This window comes from Erythrolamprus reginae, chromosome 2 (assembly GCF_031021105.1).
Source record: "Erythrolamprus reginae isolate rEryReg1 chromosome 2, rEryReg1.hap1, whole genome shotgun sequence".
Classification (NCBI taxonomy): Eukaryota; Metazoa; Chordata; class Lepidosauria; order Squamata; family Dipsadidae; genus Erythrolamprus; species Erythrolamprus reginae.
Window position 1 is genome coordinate 26,474,293 of NC_091951.1, and position 19,795 is coordinate 26,494,087.

A 19,795-nucleotide genomic window follows, 5' to 3' on the forward strand; every position below is an offset into this window, starting at 1 on the left:
GCTAAGTAGATCAGCCTTCACTCTTCAATGTTTGCTTAGTTTCAAAAGTAGGTTATGGGGAATTATCTTGCATTCTCATTTCGCTGCAATTTCCTTGGCAAGGTTTTTGGAAGTGGATTTGCTCCCTTTTCTAAGGTTGAGAGGACGGGATAGGCCAAAGTCTCCGAGATGGCTTTGTGCCTAAAGCAGAACCCAAAGGTGCTTTTTAAGAGGCAACTGGGTTTTCTGATTTTTCTTTGAAGATGTTTCGCTTCTCATCCAAGAAGTTTCTTCCGCTCTGATCTAAAAAAAACTATTTGATGAGAAATGCATTGTCTTCAAAGAAAAAGAAAGTCCAGCTGCCTCTTGTAAAAGCACCTTTAGGACAACCATGACTTGGATGCCTGAGAATCTCCACAGATACTAAAGCAGGACCAGAAATGAGCATCTCTCAGGCTCAAGCCTGGTTGCCACCCGACTATATCTTCTTCCTCTCCACAAAATCTATCCATTAGGCCAGTGTTTCCCAACCTTGGCAACTTGACAATATTTGGACTTCAACTCCCAGAATTCCCTAGCCAGCGAATGCTGGCTGGGGAATTCTGGGAGTTGAAGTCCAGATATCTTCAAGATGCCAAGGTTGGGAAACACTGCATAAGGTTGTTCCTGCTACTCCAAATTCAAGGCTGCAGTTTTCAAGATCCAGTATCCTCCAAATAAGACATATTTTACACCTTTCAATCTGAGCTTCAAAGTTTGATTCTAATGAAAAAGAATGTTCCTCTGACTGGGAACTTATGGCTTTTGACCTCGCCCTATAGACCATCACCTCTGACTCCAGTTGGCTTTATTTAATTTTGCTTATATAGCCCCGTGAGATATTCAGAGCATTTGGGAGCATTGCATTTCGAACCATAAGAAGAGACATGATAAATACGTGCAGTAAAATATGACACCAAGGAAAGAGAAAAAGAATAATAGATTAAGCTTAATTTTACTAGTTTACATTTTAGAAATTTTGTACATGTTTACATTTGATATCCCTTGTACTTAAGACTCAGGCCGAGAGCCTCTTGGTTTCTCCATACTCCTGGCCTGGTCTTCTTGGGGCTGTTTTCTCGGCGTTGGAGGACTCATCAAGCTGATGTGGGGCTGGAAAGCAACAAATACCTGGGTGAAAGCAAGGAGTGATGTCGTTCAATGTACGAGATTTACTCCCACAAATTCTTGAGTTAGAGATGGAATGAGCACACTCCATTACATTCATAATCTGAGGACTATCCATATCCATCAGGTTCTGCTACAGATGGCCACACAGGCATTATCAAACCAATATGTTGCCATTTTTTCCTTCTTGCCTAATACCATTACATATGTGCCTACAAAAAGAATAGGGGAATCCTTTGTAGTCAAATTAAGCAGTCAATTTCTCATCTTAAGCTCCAAGGTGTTGTGGTTAGCTCTGGCCCAGCTCCTGCCCCAAGGACTGTGGATGTGGGGGAGACATCCACATGCTGCAGGCCTGTTTTGCTCCCGGTGGAATCTGATGATGAAGGCTCCTCTGACCAAGAAGACATGAGTGACAGGGAGGAGGAGAGTGTGGCAGACAGCTCAGAAGGAGATCAATTATCTAGCGCCTCCTTGGATTCAGAACAAGAGTTAATGATACAGCCACGCATGTGGAGAGCGATGCATAGGCAACAACAACTGAGAGATTATTATCAACGAAAATGAGGCCACCTGTGGTTGGGTGGGGCTTTGGTAATTTGTGAGGCTGCTATAAATAGCAGCTTGTGGGTTTGGCCATTGTGGAGGATTATCTGATCGTTGTGTTTCATGACTGCTTTACTGACTTTGACTTTTTGTGTGCTGATTTTTCCCTGCTTGGAAACTAAACCAGAGCAAAGTGTGTTTCACTTTGTCAAAGAAGGACTTTGAATTGCCTCACAGCTGCAAGCTAAGTATCACAGGACTGATAATGGACTTGTATAAATTACCAGTTTGTTTGGAGACGAGTGCTCTGCTATAACAAAAGAGGGCTTAGTTTAAGTGAATTTTCATTATAAAGAACATTGTTTTGAATTTTCAAATGTGTGTTTGTCTGAAATTTGTACCAGTTAATTTTTGGGAGGATTCTACCAGAGAGCCCGACAGAACACAAGGGGACATAAGAAATGTGATTCAAGCCTTCTCTACACTTATCACTTGGGGTCCCGTGTGGATTTTCTTGTGTGCAATAAGGCTGAAATGTTTCCTGAAGCACCGCCCACATTCAGGGCACTCAAATGGTTTCTCCCCTGTGTGAATAAGCATATGGTTTAGAAGGCTAGTTCTAATACTGAAATCTTTCCCACAGTCTGGACACTCGTATGGTTTCTCTCCTGTGTGAGTCCTCTGGTGTATCACCAGGCTAGAATTATGACTGAAACTTTTCCCACAATCAGGGCACTCAAAGGGTTTCTCTCCTGTGTGAGTTCTCTGGTGACCAATGAGGCTGGAATTCTGACTGAAACTTTTCCCGCAATCAGGACATTCAAAGGGCTTCTCTGCTGTATGAGTTCTCTGGTGACCAATGAGGCTAGAATTATGACTGAAACTTTTTCCGCAAATAGGGCACTCAAAGGGTTTCTCTCCCGTATGAGTTCTTTGGTGTGAAACGAGGTGAGAATTTCGACTGAAACTATTCCCACAGTCAGGACATTCAAAGGGTTTCTCTCCTGTGTGAGTCCTCTGGTGTATCACCAGGCTAGAATTATAACTGAAACTTTTATGACAATAGGGGCATTCAAAGGGTTTCTCTCCTGCGTGAATCCTCTGGTGTTTCACCAGGCTGGAATTCTGACTGAAACTTTTCCCGCAATCAGGACATTCATAGGGTTTCTCTCCTGTGTGAGTCCTCAGGTGTTTCACCAGGTTGGAATTCTGACTAAAACTTTTTCCGCAAATAGGGCACTCAAAGGGTTTCTCTCCCGTATGAGTTCTTTGGTGTGAAACGAGGTGAGAATTTCGTCTGAAACTATTCCCACAGTCAGGACATTCAAAGGGTTTCACTCTTGTGTGAGTTCTTCGGTGTCTTATGAGGCTGGAATGATCACAGAAAAATTTCCCACAGCGAGGACATTCAAACAGTTTTTCCTTGGTGTGAGTCCACATTGCCATACTCCCTGAAGCATTGGGAGCACTTGTAGGGCTTCTCTCCTGTGTGAGTTCTTCCATAAGCGACAACAGAGTTGTTCTGACCAAAGATTTTGCCACATTCAGAATATTTGTTCAGTTTTCTACAGCGCGGATCCTCTCAGGCATAATCAGCTGCGATTTGCAAGTTATGTCTTTCCCACAACAGGTTCATTTATGGAGCTTTTGCACAACTCATATTTCTGAGGCTGTCCAAAATATGGATGATTCCTTCTTTAGTGGTGCTTTTATTTAGTGGTATTTTCTTCCTCCCAGAGAAAGGCCTGCAACACTGTCTACGTGGTTTTCCAATTGACCTTGTTCTCCCCACTTGCTTCCAGATATTTCCCTCTTTTGCTGAATGGAAAAACAATCGCCCTTGACTTTTCATGTAGCATATGCTTGAATTTCACATTCTAATTAACTTGCTTTGCTATTAAATGTTGCTTGTTATCCTTCAGTTGTCCAGAGTGCTCTCATTGCCTTCCTCTTTGTCTAGAAGATAAAGTGTATCTTAAATTGTGCATAAAATGGCTGCAGAAGACGGAGGAAAAAGGAAAAGGTTTACATTACAATGAAAAAGCAAACAATACCACAATACTCAAATAAGTTCTTACATTAATCATGATTCATTTAACACAAGGAAGACTACCCAGATCCAAGTTCAAATATCCATTCAATGATGAAATTCACTTGTTAACTCGGTAAGTCAGAAATTCTTAGCAGTACAAAGGGTTGTTTTCAAACAGACTGCTCAAAAAAATAAAGGGAACACTCAAATAACATACCCTAGATATGAATGGATTAAATATTCTCATTGAATACTTTCTTCTGTGCAAAGTTGAATGTGCACAACAGCATGTGAAATTGATTGACAATCAGTGTTGCCTCCTAAGTTTGATTTCACAGAGGTTTGATTTACTTGGAATTATATTGTGTTGTTTAAAACCCTGCTGTTCAGTTCAAGAAAACTCCCTAATCTTATGTTCCCGGGTCAATTTGACCCGGACTGTAAGTTGATCATTTTAGGTACTTATATTTGGTCTTTTTGAAAGCTTTTTTCACCTGGAAACAAGTTTGAACATTTCTGCACACAATGGAATGAAAATTGAACTGAAGAAATTAATCCTTATTGGTTTATTTTGCACATAAATGTGCCCCCCCCCCGTGTTTTTGCAAGCAAAACTATCCATAAATTGAAAAATATTTCACAAAAACGGGGGGGGGGACGCATTCTATCAGCAAAATAAACCAATAAGAATTACTTTTTTAATTTCAATTTTCATATCATTGTGTGCAGAAATGTTCGGACTACTTTCCAAGTGAAAAAAGGATTCAAATTGACCAAACATAAGCACTTCAAATGAAGAGTTTTCGGTCCGGGTCAGGGTGCCCCGGGAACACAACAAGTGTGACTTTTTGTTTTTCAGCAAGAAAGAAACCCCCCACCCCCCAAAAAAAATTCTCATAGAGAGAACCCCTGAAATGATGAAAAGTCATGAAATTTCAAGTTTCAGATATGCAGGGAAATTTTTTTACAGGGACTCAAACTTGGCTTCGGGTCACATACGACCCGAACAGAACAGCAGGGTTTTAAGTGTTCCCTTTATTTTTTTTGAGCAGTGTACATCAAGTGAAAAAGAAAGTACACCCTCTTTGATATCTTTGGTTTTACTTATCAGGACATAATAAATATCATTGAAAACAGAACAGAACAACAGAATTGGAAGGGACCTTGGAGGTTCTTCTAATCCAATCGCTGCTCAAGCAGAAGACTCTATACCATGCCTGTCCAACTGGCGGCCTGGATCTGGATATAACTCATGGAGGCCATGCTCACCACAGCTCCACAAAGGCAAAAAAAACATTGCAATATGTCATGATATTGCGTGCAATGTGAGTGGGTTTGACACTCCTGCCCTACACCATTTCAGACAAGTGGCTGTTTCGTTTCTTTTGAAAATCCTTAAGTGATGGAGCACCACAACTTCTGAAGGCAAGCTGTTCGGCTGGTTAATTGTTCTCACCATTAGAAAACATTTCACTGCTTCCATAGTACAGTGGAACCTCGACATACGAGCAGCTCTACTTACGAGCTACTCGAGATAAGAGCTGGGAGGGGAGCGACATTTTTGTTCGCCTCCCGAGCTCACATTCGGGATACGAGCGCCAAGGAGCTGTCTCCTGAAGCCGAACGCTAACTTCCGCTTTCGGCTTCAGGAGACAGCTCCTTGGCGCTCGTATCCCGCGTGTTTTAAAAGGTTGCAGCCAGCCTGGGGGGCTCGGGGGGGTGCTGGAAAGCCCCCCAGGCCGGCTGCAACCTTTTAAAACATGCGCGCCGCTTCGCAGCTGTCTCCTGAAGCCGAACGCTAACTTCCGCGTTCGGCGGCAGCGGTTTTTTTTGTTGTTGCACGGATTAATTGACTTTACATTGTTTCCTATGGGAAACAATGTTTCGTCATACGAGCGTTCCGACTTACGAGCCTCCTTCTGGAACCAATTAGTCTCGTAACTCGGGGTTCTACTGTACAGTGATTCCTTGTCTTACAAACTTAATTGGTTCCGGGACAAGGTTCTTAAGGTGAAAAGTTTGTAAGATGAACCTGGGCAAATGCCCCCCCTCGCCACAGCTGAAAGATGTTTCTCTAACGTGAGCTGTGGATCGAGGAGGATGCCCAAGTTGCGGACCCTCTTTGAGGGGGTCAGTGATTCCCCCCCCCCCAGGGTGATGGACGGACAGATGGAATTGTCCCTGGGAGGCAAAACCCACAGCCACTCCGTCTTATCGGGGTTGAGTTTGAGTCTGTTGACACCCATCCAGACCCCAACAGCCTCCAGGCACCAGCACATCACTTCCACTGCTTCAGATGGGCTGTAAGCTAAAATGAAGCCACCCACTTGAAAGTAAACCAGGAAGCCTGTAATCGTGGCAGGAAGAATGCTTATCTACAGGAAAGATGCATGTGTAAATTCTGGGTAGTTAGAAAGCTGATAAAAGTAACAAGAGTTAGATAACTTGCAGACCTCAACTAAAAATTAGGAATAGACCTCCAGCCAATAAAATGCGTATTAGGTAACTCCTGGGGCATACATTACCCAAGGCCTAGGAAAAGGGACAGCTAGTGACCAATAGAATAAATTGTAGAATGATTAGTAAAATGTTGATTAGATGATATTTCTTATTAAGAGAAATTCGTATCTCACCTTGTCCCGCCTTCTCTTTCAGTGAAAATGTATACAGCTTACTTAATCATTTGCTCTTGGTTCTTGGTATTTTGGCCAGGGGTCCTTTTCCTTGGATTACTCCAATAAAAAGCAATCAGAAAACCTGCACCTTGTGTCTGGCATCCATTATTGGCTTCAGCACCAGGCTCACACCTGAATTGGGAACAACATAGCATGTACAGTTTCATCTGATCAAATCATATGACTTCAGGAACATTGTCCTTTGCACAGACCAGACCAGAGGAGATGGTTGGCTGTAATGCAAACACAGTCAATCAGCACAAGCATCTCATACAAACAGTCATGCATGGTAGTGGAAGGGTGTGTGTGTGATTTGGGCTTATTTTGCAGCTGCAGGACCTAGACACCTCTCATTTCATAGAAACATAGAAGACTGATGGCAGAAAAAGACCTCATGGTCCATCTAGTCTGCCCTTATAATATTTTCTGTATTTTATCTTAGGATGGATATATGTTTATCCCAGGCAAGTTTAAATTCAGTTACTGTGGATTTACCAACCATGTCTGCAGGAAGTTTGTTCCAAGGATCTACAGTGATCCCTCGATTTTCGCGATCTCGATCTTCGCGAAACGTTATATCGCAATTTTTCAGAAAATATTAATTAAAAAATACTCCACTCTTCTCTCTCTCTCTTTCTTCCTCTCTCTCACTCTCTTCCTTCCTCATCTCTTTCTTTCTTTCCTTCTCTCTCTTTCTCTATCTCTCCCCCTCTTGCTCTCCCTCTTTTTCTCACTTTCCCTCTCTCGTGCACCGGGCGGCGGACAAGCGGCGGGCGGACAAGCGGCGGGCAGACAAGCGGCAGGCAGGCGGGGGACAAGCGGCGGGCACGGCAGCAGCGAGGAGCCGAAGATCGGGGTTTCCCCTTTGCTTGGGCGGCAGGGAAACCCCGATCTTCGGCTCCTCGCTGCTGGCGCTGCCGAGCAGATCAGCTGCTGGGCGGCGGAAGGAACCTTCCCTGGGTCTTCCCAGGTGCGGAAGTAAAAACACCATCTGCGCATGCGCGGCCATGGAAAAAGGGCGCGCATGCGCAGATGGTGTTTTTACTTCCGCACCACTATATTGCGAAAAATCGAGTATCGCGAGGGGTCTTGGAACGTAACCCTCGCGATACTCGAGGGATCACTGTACTACTCTTTCAGTAAAATAATATTTTCTCATGTTGCTTTTGATCTTTCCCTCAACTAACTTCAGATTGTGTCCCCTTGTTCTTGTGTTCACTTTCCCATTAAAAACACTTCCCTCCTGGACCTTATTTAACCCTTTGACATATTTAAATGTTTCGATCATGTCCCCCCTTTTCCTTCTGTCCTCCAGACTATACAGATTGAGTTCATTAAGTCTTTCCTGATACGTTTTATGCTTAAGACCTTCCACCATTCTTGTAGCCTGTCTTTGGACCCGTTCAATTTTGTCAATATCTTTTTGTAGGTGAGGTCTCCAGAACTGAACACAGTATTCCAAATGTGGTCTCACCAGCGCTCTATACAAGGGGATCACAATCTCCCTCTTCCTGCTTGTTATACCTCTAGCTATGTAGCCAAGCATCCTACTTGCTTTCTCTACCGCCTGACTGCACTGTTCACCCATTTTGAGACTGTCAGAAATCACTACCCCTAAATCCTTCTCTTCTCAAGTTTTTGCTAACACAGAACTGTCTCAGTTTATAGCCGTCCAGCAGTTAAATCATCATTACTCTAACACATGTGATTTTTCCTTAAATCTGGATGATTTCCTTAGAATATCTTGTGAGGTGAGTGAGACCAGGTGGTATCTTTAAGTAGCGCAAATGGATCTAAGGATTGCTTTTCCTGGGTACGCTCTTTTTGGACAGCTTAAATGACCTCTCTGCTAAAGGGTTTCACTTTATGACCAAGAGTTGGCCACTGATAGTTATCATTATATTTTAACTATTTTCATTCCTTAAGGTGCTCTGGCACCCTGCCCGACTAGTAACTCCACCTTGCAGGTATTTCTAATCTAATGATTAAGTATCTTTGCAAGCAAAGCAGCATTTGGTATTTTTCTACAGGTGATCCTTTAGCTACAACAGTTCATTTAGTGACCATTCAAAGTTACAATGGCAATGAAAAAAATGACTGTTTTTCCACACTATTGTAGCATCCCCATGGTCACAAGAGGTCAGGCAAAGTGAGACACCCCTCAATGTGAATAACGTTGATTTGGCCACATCCACCTAGTCACATGACCACCCAGCCACACCCAGTTAGTCATAAGGGTAGAGAACAGGTTGTTCAATTAGCTGAATCCCACCACTGTCTGTATACCAAAGTACAGTGTTCCCTCGATTTTCGCGGGTTCGAACTTCGCGAAAAGTCTATACCACGGTTTTTCAAAAATATTAATTAAAAAATTCTTCGCGGCTTTCCCCCCTATATCACGGTTTTTCCCGCCCGATGATGTCATATGTCATCACCAAACTTTCGTCCGCCTTTAATAAATATTTTTTAAAATAAACTTTAATAAATAAACATGGTGAGTAATAATCTAAATGGTTGCTAAGGGAATGGGAAATTGGAATTTAGGGGTTTAAAGTGTTAAGGGAAGGCTTGTGATACTGTTCATAGCCAAAAATAGTGTATTTACTTCCGCATCTCTACTTCGCGGAAATTCAACTTCCGCGGTCGGTCTCGGAACGCATCCCCCGCGAAAATCGAGGGAACACTGTATTCTAGAGTCAAGTCAGGCCTTCTGTCCAATATCTTGGGTGACATAGGATTATGGGTGACATAGGATTATGCAACAGGGTGACATAGGATTCTTGGGTGACATAGGATTAAATCTTGGGTGACATAGGATTATGCAACAGGAAAGAAAGGATCAAGGAGTTGCAGTCAAAGTCCAGACCTCAACCTGATTGGTGGGTCCTCAAGAGAGTTGTGCATTAAAAAAAACACTCACAAACTTCAATGAATTGAAGCAAAGTTGTAAAAAAGAGAGCCAAAAGTTCCTCACAATGCTATAAGAGACTGAAGAAAGTCACACAGAAAAGAATTACTTCTAGTTGTTGCTTCTAAAAGTGGTTCCACAAATTATTGAATCATACATTATTTACACATGACTTCTCCATTTTGGCTTTCTTTTTATAAAATAAATGATGACTGGATGTAATTTTAGGGTTAGGGTTAGTAGTACTGTTGTTCATCTGTGGTTGTATTTACCTACTTATGAGAACATCTAAGGACCTAATGATTTTTACTACATCCTAATATGTTAAATCATGGTGACACCCAGGGCCGCCGATAGGCCAGTACTACTGGTAGTGGCGTCAGGGGCCCGGCCAAATTGACAAATGGGGGGGGTCCGGACGGTTTTGCCGGCCCCCTGGCGCCCGCCGTAATTTGTGCCCAGTGAGCAGCGCCGACGCCGAGCTCCAGCTCCTCGCTCGCACAGGCACAGTACCGGCCCTCTCTTGAAGCGCGCAGCAAAGGTAGGAGCCCCTTTGGGGTGGCGGCGTTGGGGAACGAGGCTTGGGCGGCTGGGGCGTTCCCTGTAGCTGTAGGCTGCGCACGCCTTAGCCAGCGCACCCCAAAACACCCCCCCCGGCCCCGCACACCCTTTTCCAAGGGTGCGCACGCCGCAGCCGCCCCCAGCCCCCCCGCGCCTCTAGCCCCCTCGCGCCCCTGGCTACTCGCCACTGCCCCCCCGCCTGCCCGCCCGCCCACCCAATCCTCCTCTCTTTCTCCTCCGCCGGCCAAGGTTTTTCTTGCCGAAAATAAAAGAAAAAGAAAGAAAACCTTTGCCGGCTTTTCCCCCCCCTTAATTTGAATGTTCCGGGTGGGCTGGCAGGGACATTGAAAATCACTTTCGCCAGCATCCGGAGAACGAGAGAGAGTGAGAGTGACAGAGCAAGATAGAGAGAAAGTGAGAACGAGACAGAGAGAGAAAGAGTGAGAGAAAGGAAACAAGAGAGAGAAAGTGAGAAAAAGAGAGAGAGAGCAAGAGGGGGAGAGAAAGAGCAAGAGAGGGAGAGAGAAAGAGAAAGAAAGAAAGAAAGAAAGAGAGAGAGAGATGAGAGAGGAAGGAAGAGAGTGAGAGAGAGGAAGAAAGCAAGATAGAGAAAGAGAAAGAAAGAGTGAGAGATGAGAGAGGAAGGAAGAGAGTGAGAGAGAGGAAGAAAGCAAGATAGAGAAAGAGAAAGAAAGAAAGAGATGAGAGAGGAAGGGAGTGAGAGAGAGGAAGAAAGCAAGAGAGAGAAAGAGAGAGAAAGAGATGAGAGAGGAAGGAAGAGAGTGAGAGAGAGGAAGAAAGCAAGAGAGAGAAAGAGAGAGAAAGAAAGAAAGAGATGAGAGAGGAAGGAAGAGAGTGAGAGAGAGGAAGAAAGCAAGAGAGAGAAAGAGAGAGAAAGAAAGAAAGAGATGAGAGAGGAAGGAAGAGAGAGAGAGAGGAAGAAAGCAAGATAGAGAAAGAGAAAGAAAGAAAGAGAGAGAGAGAGATGAGAGAGGAAGGAAGAGTGAGAGAGAGGAAGAAAGAAAGAGAAAGAGAAAGAAAGAAAGAGAGAGATGAGAGGAAGAGAGAGAGAGGAAGAAAGAGAGAGAGAGAAGAGTGGAAGGAAGAGAGAGAGAGAGAAATGATAGAATAAAGGGGAGAAAAAAGAGAAATGAGAAAATGATTGAGGCAGAGAATGACAGGAAAGAGAGAGGTGACTCTTGATTTAAAGCATATGGTAAAAGCACTTAAATAATAACAGGAAAACCCCCCAGCCCTCACCTGTTTTTATTAATAGTTTTGCTGGTTGTTTTAGTTTTAATAGTAATGGATTTTGGCTTTTTTAAATTATTAATTTCTTTTAATAAAAAAGAAGGGATTTATTTATTTATTTATTTATTTATATATGCCGCCCAGTCCCAAGTTTTTCCTTATTTCCAGATTGCATTTCCTCTTGGTGAGGTTGCTTCTTGTACTACCTTCAGGTGGCATGGAGAATAAATAGATGCCATCTGCTCTGTGGCAGCCCTTTAAGGATTGGGAAACTACTATTATATTCCCCCTCAGTTTTCTATTTGTTGAGCTAAACATACTCATTCTCTTAGCCCTTGTTCATAGGATTTAGCCTCTAGGTCAGGGGTGTCAAACTCAATTTCATTGAGGGCCACATCAGGGCTGTGTTTGACCTCAGAGGGCCGGGGGAGGGGTTGCCCAGGGTGTGTGGCCATGGTGGGCATGGCACCGGATTTGGGGGCAGTAGTTTTAAAATGGCAGGGGGGCCCAGACACTTAGGCTGTATGGGGCCCCAAAATTCCTGATGGTGGCCCTGGTGACACCAATAAGAAAACACGGTGCTTGTAAGCTAGAAATGGAAGGAGAAAAAAACAATAACCCAGAAAGGACCAGAGGCACATCAGTCTGATCTAACTGCCCAGATAACATCAGGTCCATAAGAAAATAATTGAATTAGGAGGGAACTTGGAGGTCTTCTAGTCCGTCCTCTGTTCAGGCAGGATACCTTATTCTACTATGAACAAATGACTTTCCAATCTCCCCTTAAAACCCTCCGGTGATGGAGCACCCACAACCTCTGGAGGGAAACTGCCCCCAAAGGCTTTTTAAAAGTCTTCTCACCAGCAGAAATTTGCAGCCACCAGTTTCACAGCGTGCAGCACCAGTGGGCTTAAATTTGGGCAGGAGAGGAACCTGCAGCAGCAGCAGAAGCTGACCAGCTGCTTCTCTGCTTCCAGGCCGTGGAAGAAAAACAAACGGCCCGACTTTCTCCTGGACTCTCCTCCCACGTGCCCTCAACTCACCTTCCAACTGTTGCTTCGATCCTTGGAAAAGCACAAAAGCCGCTCTGCACACTTACTTCATACCCTGACTGATTCGGAAGAGGAAGTTGCTCTGCGATTTCCCCCCCCCCATCCTTTCTAGGAATGCAGCATTCGATGGTTTAAAAGCCTCTTTTTTTCTAAACGTAAACCAGGTTGGCCCCCTGTATTGATGGCTTTCTAGGCACAGATGTTGCCTGACCGCCATCTAGCGACAGCAGTTGGAAAAACACGAGTGTCCAATCATCACCAAGGCGTTTGGAACATATTTATTTATTTATCTATCTATCTATCTATCTATCTATCTATCTATCTATCTATCTATCTATCATCTATCTATCTTGTCCAATACATAATACACATTGAAGAGAAAGATATGTAATAATATAAGTAAAGAAAAGAAAAGAATAGAAGAAAAGATATAAAAGTATAGGTGAACATATTTGAAAGGAAGAAAAGATAAATAAGATAAGGAGAGACAATTGGACAGGGGACGGAAGGCACACTGGTGCACTTATGCACGCCCCTTACTGACTTCTAAGGGACCTGGAGAGGTCAATTGTGGAGAGTCTAAGGGAAAAATGTTGGGGGTTAGGCATTGACACTACTGAGACAGGTAATGAGTTCCCCGGTTCGACAACTCTGTTGCTGAAGTCATATTTTTTACAGTCAAGTTTGGAGCGGTTAATATTAAGTTTGAATCTGTTGCGTGCTCTTGTGTTGTTGTGATTGAAGCTGAAGTAGTCATTGACAGGTAGAACGTTGCAGCATATGATCTTGTGGGCAATACTTAGATCGTGTTTTAGGCGACGTAGTTCTAATTTTCACTGATTACATGGTAGCAGATAATTTTGGACTGCTAGCAACTGACCTTTGAAACTGAGGCAAGTGAAATAGTGAAATGTGACGTTACTTAGCTTCGGTTTTAGTGCCTTTGGGTCAGTCTTGATGCCTGCCCTTGCAGTTTCCTTGGCAAGGGTTTTTGGAAGGGGTTTCCCTCCCTCTCCTGCTTCCTAAGCTGGAACAGGCTGGCCAAAGTTGAATAGATGATTTTGCCCTTCAGGTGAGCCTGGAACTGAGCGTTTTTCTGTCTCTAACCTGGTGCCATCACCACTACACCAAACTGGATCTTCCTCATCCCCACAAACTCTACCCACTGAATTGTTCCTGCTGTTCCAACAGCAAATTCAAGGCTGCAGCTTTCAAGATCAATTAATCAGAATAGATTTGGATGGGACCTTGGAGGTTTTCTAGTCCTGCCCCTTGTTTAAACAAGAGACTTTATGTAATTTCAAACAGTCTTATTTAAAAACTTACATCGATGAAGCATCTACAACCTCTGATGAAGGCAAGAAGGAAAAGGGGGGACATGATCGAAACATTTAAATATATTAAAGGGTTAAATAAGGTCCAGGAGGGAAGTGTTTTTAATAGGAAAGTGAACACAAGAACAAGGGGACACAATCTGAAGTTAGTTGGGGGAAAGATCAAAAGCAACATGAGAAAATATTATTTTACTGAAAGAGTAGTAGATCCTTGGAACAAACTTCCAGCAGACGTGGTTGGTAAATCCACAGTAACTGAATTTAAACATGCCTGAGATAAACATATATCCATTGTAAGATAAAATACAGGAAATAGTATAAGGGCAGACTAGATGGACCATGAGGTCTTTTTCTGCCGTCAGACTTCTATACTGATGTAAAGGGCATTGGCTCATCTCTGCTCCACGGCCCCCTTTTTCCCTGTCAGCCTTCCATTCCAGGGGTTTTCTCTCCTTTGGGATCCCCTGAGGCTCACCACTACGGGCTTTCCCCCTTCTAGGAACCCTAAAATTACTGCAATGGGCTTTCCCTCTTCTGAGACCCCACTTATTGACCATTATGGGTTCTCCCTCTTTTGGTACCCCCCCTTAAAGTCCAATGCTTTGAGCTCTTTCTCTTTTGGGATTCCCTGAAGAGCAGGGCAGCATGGGGATTTCTCCCCCCTCTGGGGCAGCGAGCAGGTGCACAATTTCTTTTCAGGGCCATGCCCCTTAAGGTGATGGATTCCGGCAATTTAATTTAATAATTTAATTTAATTTAATTTAATTTAATTTAATTTAATTTAATTTAATTTAATTTAATTTAATTTAATTTAATTTAATTTAATTTAATTTAATTTAATTTAATTTAATTTATTTAATTTATTTAATTTAATTTAATAATTTAATTTAATTTAATTTTTAATTTTTAATTTAATTTAATATTTAATTTAATTTAATTTAATTTAATTTTTAATTTAATTTAATTTTTAATATTTAATTTAATTTAATTTAATTTAATTTAATTTATTCATTTATTTATTGGATTTGTATGCCGCCCCTCTCCGCAGACTCGGGGCGGCTAACAACAATAAAAACAGCATGTAGAAATCCAATTAATAAAACAACAAAAAACCCTTACAATAAAACCAAACATACACACAAACATACTATGCATAACTTGTAATGGCCTAGGGGGAAGGAATATCTTAACTCCCCCATGCCTGGTGGCATAAATGAGTCTTGAGTAGTTTACGAAAGACAGGGAGGGTGGGGGCAGTTCTAATCTCTGGGGGGAGTTGGTTCCAGTGGGCCAGGGCTGCCACAGAGAAGGCTCTTCCCCTGGGGCCCACCAAATGACATTGTTTAGTCGACGGGACCCTGAGAAGGCCAAATATGTGGGACCTTATCGGTCGCTGGGATTCGTGTGGTAGCAGGCAGTTCCGGAGGTAATCTGGTCCCATGCCATGTAGGGCTTTAATTGTGACCAGAAACTGATTGGCAGCCAATGCAAGCCAAGGACCCCACCTAACACAAGGAAGGTTAAAACGGCATTTTTTTTTCTTCCTCCGCATTCCCTTGCAAGCTTACAGTGCCTACCCTCTTGACCACCGCATGGCACAGCCACCATTTTGAGGCCTCCTGGCATAGCTGCCATTTTGTCAACAAAAAAAGGGAACCCCTTTGCACAGTAAAGGGCAGCCATTCGTGGCCCTACTGGAACGCTCGGGAGGGGGGAAGGGCCACGGCTGCTTCATTTTTTAATCGATCTGCCTTGATCTAGCTGCACCGATTGCAGGCCAGCCTTCCAGTAGAGGTCTTTAGGCTCTACTTTGATATTAATAAGATCATGAAATGATCTGGCAATGTTACCTCACACCGTTTATTATGGCTCAAGCCACAGCAGGCCGATCTCTGCATGAAGTGGGAATTAGCTTTGGTTCCCTTTTAAAGGGTCAAGCCTCTTTGGAAAAGCGCTAGAGCCATTTCTTACAGAAATGAAGGACAAAGGTAAGGTATTGTTCTCCCAATACTACAGAGTGGATTGCGTGCCTATGTTTCGCAATACTGGCCTTTTCCCCAGCCTCCCAATTCCCAGCAGGAGGGGATAGAGGCTGCTATAGCACCCAGGCCATGGGGCCAAAATTTCGGGTACACAATAAACCTATCGGAATGGGAAAAACTATGGACGTCCAATTATAAAACAATGCTCTAAGTTCCATACAGAGAAAACATCAATAAGATGTTTTATAGGTGGCACCTTCCCCCAGCGCGATTATCAAAAATGTATCCCAAACTTTCTCCCATCTGTTGGAAATGCCGGGAAAAACTGGGCACTTACTACCACATGTGGTGGACATGTCCATTAGCTAAAAATTTTTGGGAAAAAATTAGTAATATCATAGAAGGAATTATAGGAGGGGAAATATCTATGAAACCAGAACTATTTCTTCTTGGAATATTTAGACAAAATTTTTCCAAGAATGATAGACATGTAATATTGCACACAACAACAGCGGCAAGAATTACATATGCACAAGCCTGGAAGCAGGAATCCACCCCAACGATGTATAATGTGATAACCAAAATTTATGAGGTAGTAGAAATGACTAAATTAACATATGAACTACAGGACAAGGACATGGAGGACTTTCATAAAAGCTGGGACAGATGGTATATCTGGATTGCAAAAAACAAATTAAAATGAAAGAAAATTGGGAACCCTAAATTCAAATTTAGAGAGAAAAATTAAATTGATATCAAGAAGAAATATTAACAAATCAAAGCATTACTATACCATTGAGAAAATGACAAAAAATTGACACAACTATACAAGAAAATTAAAAGGTTGTATAGATGTAATAAATATGTAATAATTATTGAAAGGAAGATATTCCTTTTTGTACTATGTATAAGCTGCAAGCCAATTACACTACCTCTTAGGTGGTGCAGACTCTAAATAATGATACCAAACATTCTATGTATAAAGCAAGATGCTTTATCTCCTTTTTCTTTTTCCTTTTCTTCTTTCTTTATGTGTATGTAGTGTACATATTGTTACTTTGTCATTTTTTGTTATATGTCTTAATGTATATATTTAATAAAGTCTTTTTTTTACAAAAAACAAACCACCCAGGCCAAAGGCTTCTTTCTCTCAAGGCACCTTTAAAAAAATTGATTATTTACACTGAAACAAAACAAATACAATGCAAAGAAAAGAAAACAACAAATCAATACACACAGTACACAGGAAAGAAAGAGAAGGGGGGGGAAAAACACTTAATAAATGATAACAAAACATGTTTCTGCCAGCCTACAGGTTGGCATTGTTACTACAGCTTTCACTATTGTTTACTATGTTCTTATTTTTACAAGAATCTTGCTCATGTATATTTCACTCTTGTATCCAATATTTTATAATAAAGGAATAACAACAGGTAGGCACCTTTAGGAGAGCCGCCCGTAAGGGTAAATGATGATCAGGCTTCTATTCCCATTGGCAATCATCTTCAGCACTTTGCAGGCCAATGGGAAAGCACTACCGCCAATGCATGAGTCCTGCAGATTATTAGACTAGGCCTCAGACCGGAATTTCTATCCATCCCCACCAGCTGGTTCCTCCAATGCCCAGAGACCAGCAGATCTCTCATGCTACAGAGATCTAGCTGGATATTCACACTATAAAGCAGGTACCACAGGCCCAAGAGGGAACAGGGTTTTATTCTATCCACTTTCTTGTTCCAAAGAGTTTGGGGGGTTGGAGAAGAATCCTCTGCCTGAATTGCTTAAACTGTTATGTGAGATACAGGAAATGATGATGATTTAATATATTATTATTATTATTATTATTATTATTATTATTATTGTTGTTGTTGTTGTTGTCAGTACAACACAGCAAACAAGATCACTATGCTGGATTTCGTATTTCATTACCAGTCGGGCGCTTCCCAAGCACCTAGGACTGCGTGATGTAGCGGTGAATTATGTTTGCCGATCCCAGTAAAGCGGCCTTTTGCAATTGACAGATGGAGATTTTGTCAATTCCAATGGTTTTCAAATGTCCACTGGGATCCTTTGGCACTGCGCCCAGCATGCCAAGTACCACTGGGACCACTTTCACGGGCTTATGCCAGAGTCGTTGCAGCTCGATTTTTAGATCTTCATATTTCACTAATTTCTCTAGCTGCTTCTCCTCAATTCTGCTGTCTCCTGGGATTGCGATGTCGATGATCCATACTTTCTTTTTCTCCACGATCACAATGTCTGGTGTGTTATGCTTCAGAATTTGGTCAGTCTGAAGTCTGAAGTTGTTGTTGTTGTTGTTGTTGTTGTTGTTGTTATTATTATTATTATTATTATTATTATTATTATTATTATTATTATTATTTATTAAATTTGTATGCCACCCCTCTCTGCAGACTCGGGGAGGCTCACAGCAACAGAAAACAATATATAATACAAATTCAATAATTAGAAAGCTAAAAACTCATAATTTAAAAAACATGCACACAACATACCATACATAAACAGTATAGGCCTGGAGAAGTTATCTCAGTTCCCCAGTTGTTAGGGATTCTTTCTGCCTTTGTTAAAAAAAACCAATCTCAACATACTGTATCTATAGTTCTGGAAAAAGGCTCACCTTTTTTCAACTTTATTATCTACATACGCCAGTCAAATAAATAAATAAGTAAGTAAGTAAGTAAATAAATAAATACTATAGATATATTTTCTTTTTAATTAAAAAGTTTTCTTTTATTAAACAAACATTGGACACAGTGTGACCATTCTGTTTTGGTCATTTCTTTACATATTATTTACATAACAACAAATACAATTGTTATTCATCATACATTACTATTTTGATCTTATAAACATATCACTTGTTTGTTTGTATATCTAAGCCTTGTTGGAATTCCATTCTCCAAACCCTAAATCTTTACTTCTCCAACACCTTTTCCTCCTTTCCAACCATTGATACAATTTGTCCCATATTTCAAAGTACAGTATTGTGTCTCAACCTTATTTTTAAGTTCTAATTTTGGCCTATCCATTTCTGCACATGCCAAGATTTTATTATTTCTTCTTTGGGAGGGTTTTTTTTTTCATTTTTCCAGTATTGCGCATAAACTGATTTTGTAGTAATCAGACACAGAGACATGTTTTCTGAGAAAAGCTTTTCTGAGCTAGGAAGAAATCTCTCTGTGTGTTCAGAAACCACCTTGCTTGGACAGCTGAGTTTATTTTTATAGGAAGCATAAACATATGCTATATTTTCCAGAGTGTAAGATGAACCAGAGTATAAGACACACCTTAATTTTGAGGGAGCAAAACAAGGGAAAAAACCAATTCTGCTTCTGCCTACCAGCATCAGGATCAGCAGCAGCCTCACTTCCACTCAGATTTTGATGAGCAGCACAGATCTTTTTATCTATTTAAAACAAACCCTATCACCAGGCAATGGTTCCACTTACTGGCTGCTACCAGTATGCCGGGCATACGCAGAAGAAAAAAACGCCAAAAATCGGTGAAATCTCACGCATGAGTGTGTCTCCATTTCATTTCCACCATCTCCATCTCCATTTCTGCCACCAGAACTCCAATCTCAGGAGTACCGGCTGGCGGCTGCAACCCACTACTGCCTATCACCCTATGGGCATTTAATTGCAGTGGATGGGGTGGGCTGTAAAATGATTTTCATGGGGGAAGAAGAGAGACTTAGCACCAAAGGCTCCACTCCCGAGATTCTCCTGTCTTCCTACCTATAGCTGTAGGCATTGAAATCCTCGTTTTCTTGCATCAAGGTCCGATAGAAACGCAGCACTCCAGTCCTCCTGGACAATGCCATCTCATAAACACATTGTGTGAATGGTATGCATGTATGCTGATTGGATAGTTTAACTGTGGGTTTTAATTGGGGTTTCATAGTTTTAGATTTTATATTTGACTTTGACTTTTTTTATTGTATTTGTAATTTTATATTATTGTAAGCTGCCCCGAGTCCTCTGGGATTGGGCAGCATAGAAGTCGAAATAAATAAAATAAATAAATAAATAAATAGATACACAAACAAACAAATAATAAACTTTGTAAATTTGTTTAGCCAAAATCTTCTCCTCAACATAAAATACCACTCTTCTTTTTTAATATTGCAAAATTTATATAGTAGTACCTCTAGATACGAGCTGCTCCACATGCGAGTATTCCAAGTTACGAGCTGAGACGTGAGCAAAATTTCTGTTCGACACCCGAGCTCAAATTCGGGATACGAGACGAGCATCCACTAGGTGGCGCAATAATTCCATTTTTTCC

At 41.8% G+C, this 19,795-nt stretch overlaps 1 protein-coding gene across 1 annotated transcript in view; it reads right to left on the reverse strand.

Annotated features, from left to right (window-relative positions):
• Positions 1–954: 954 nt before the first annotated feature.
• The window catches only part of LOC139160009 (zinc finger protein 850-like), a 32,384-nt gene continuing 13,543 nt past the window's right edge, over positions 955–19,795 (reverse strand). Inside the window, exon 4 of the mRNA XM_070737498.1 lies at positions 955–3,061. Coding sequence (XP_070593599.1) covers positions 2,161–3,061 — 901 coding nt within the window. The 3' untranslated portion in view covers positions 955–2,160. The remainder of the gene's footprint in view (positions 3,062–19,795) is intronic.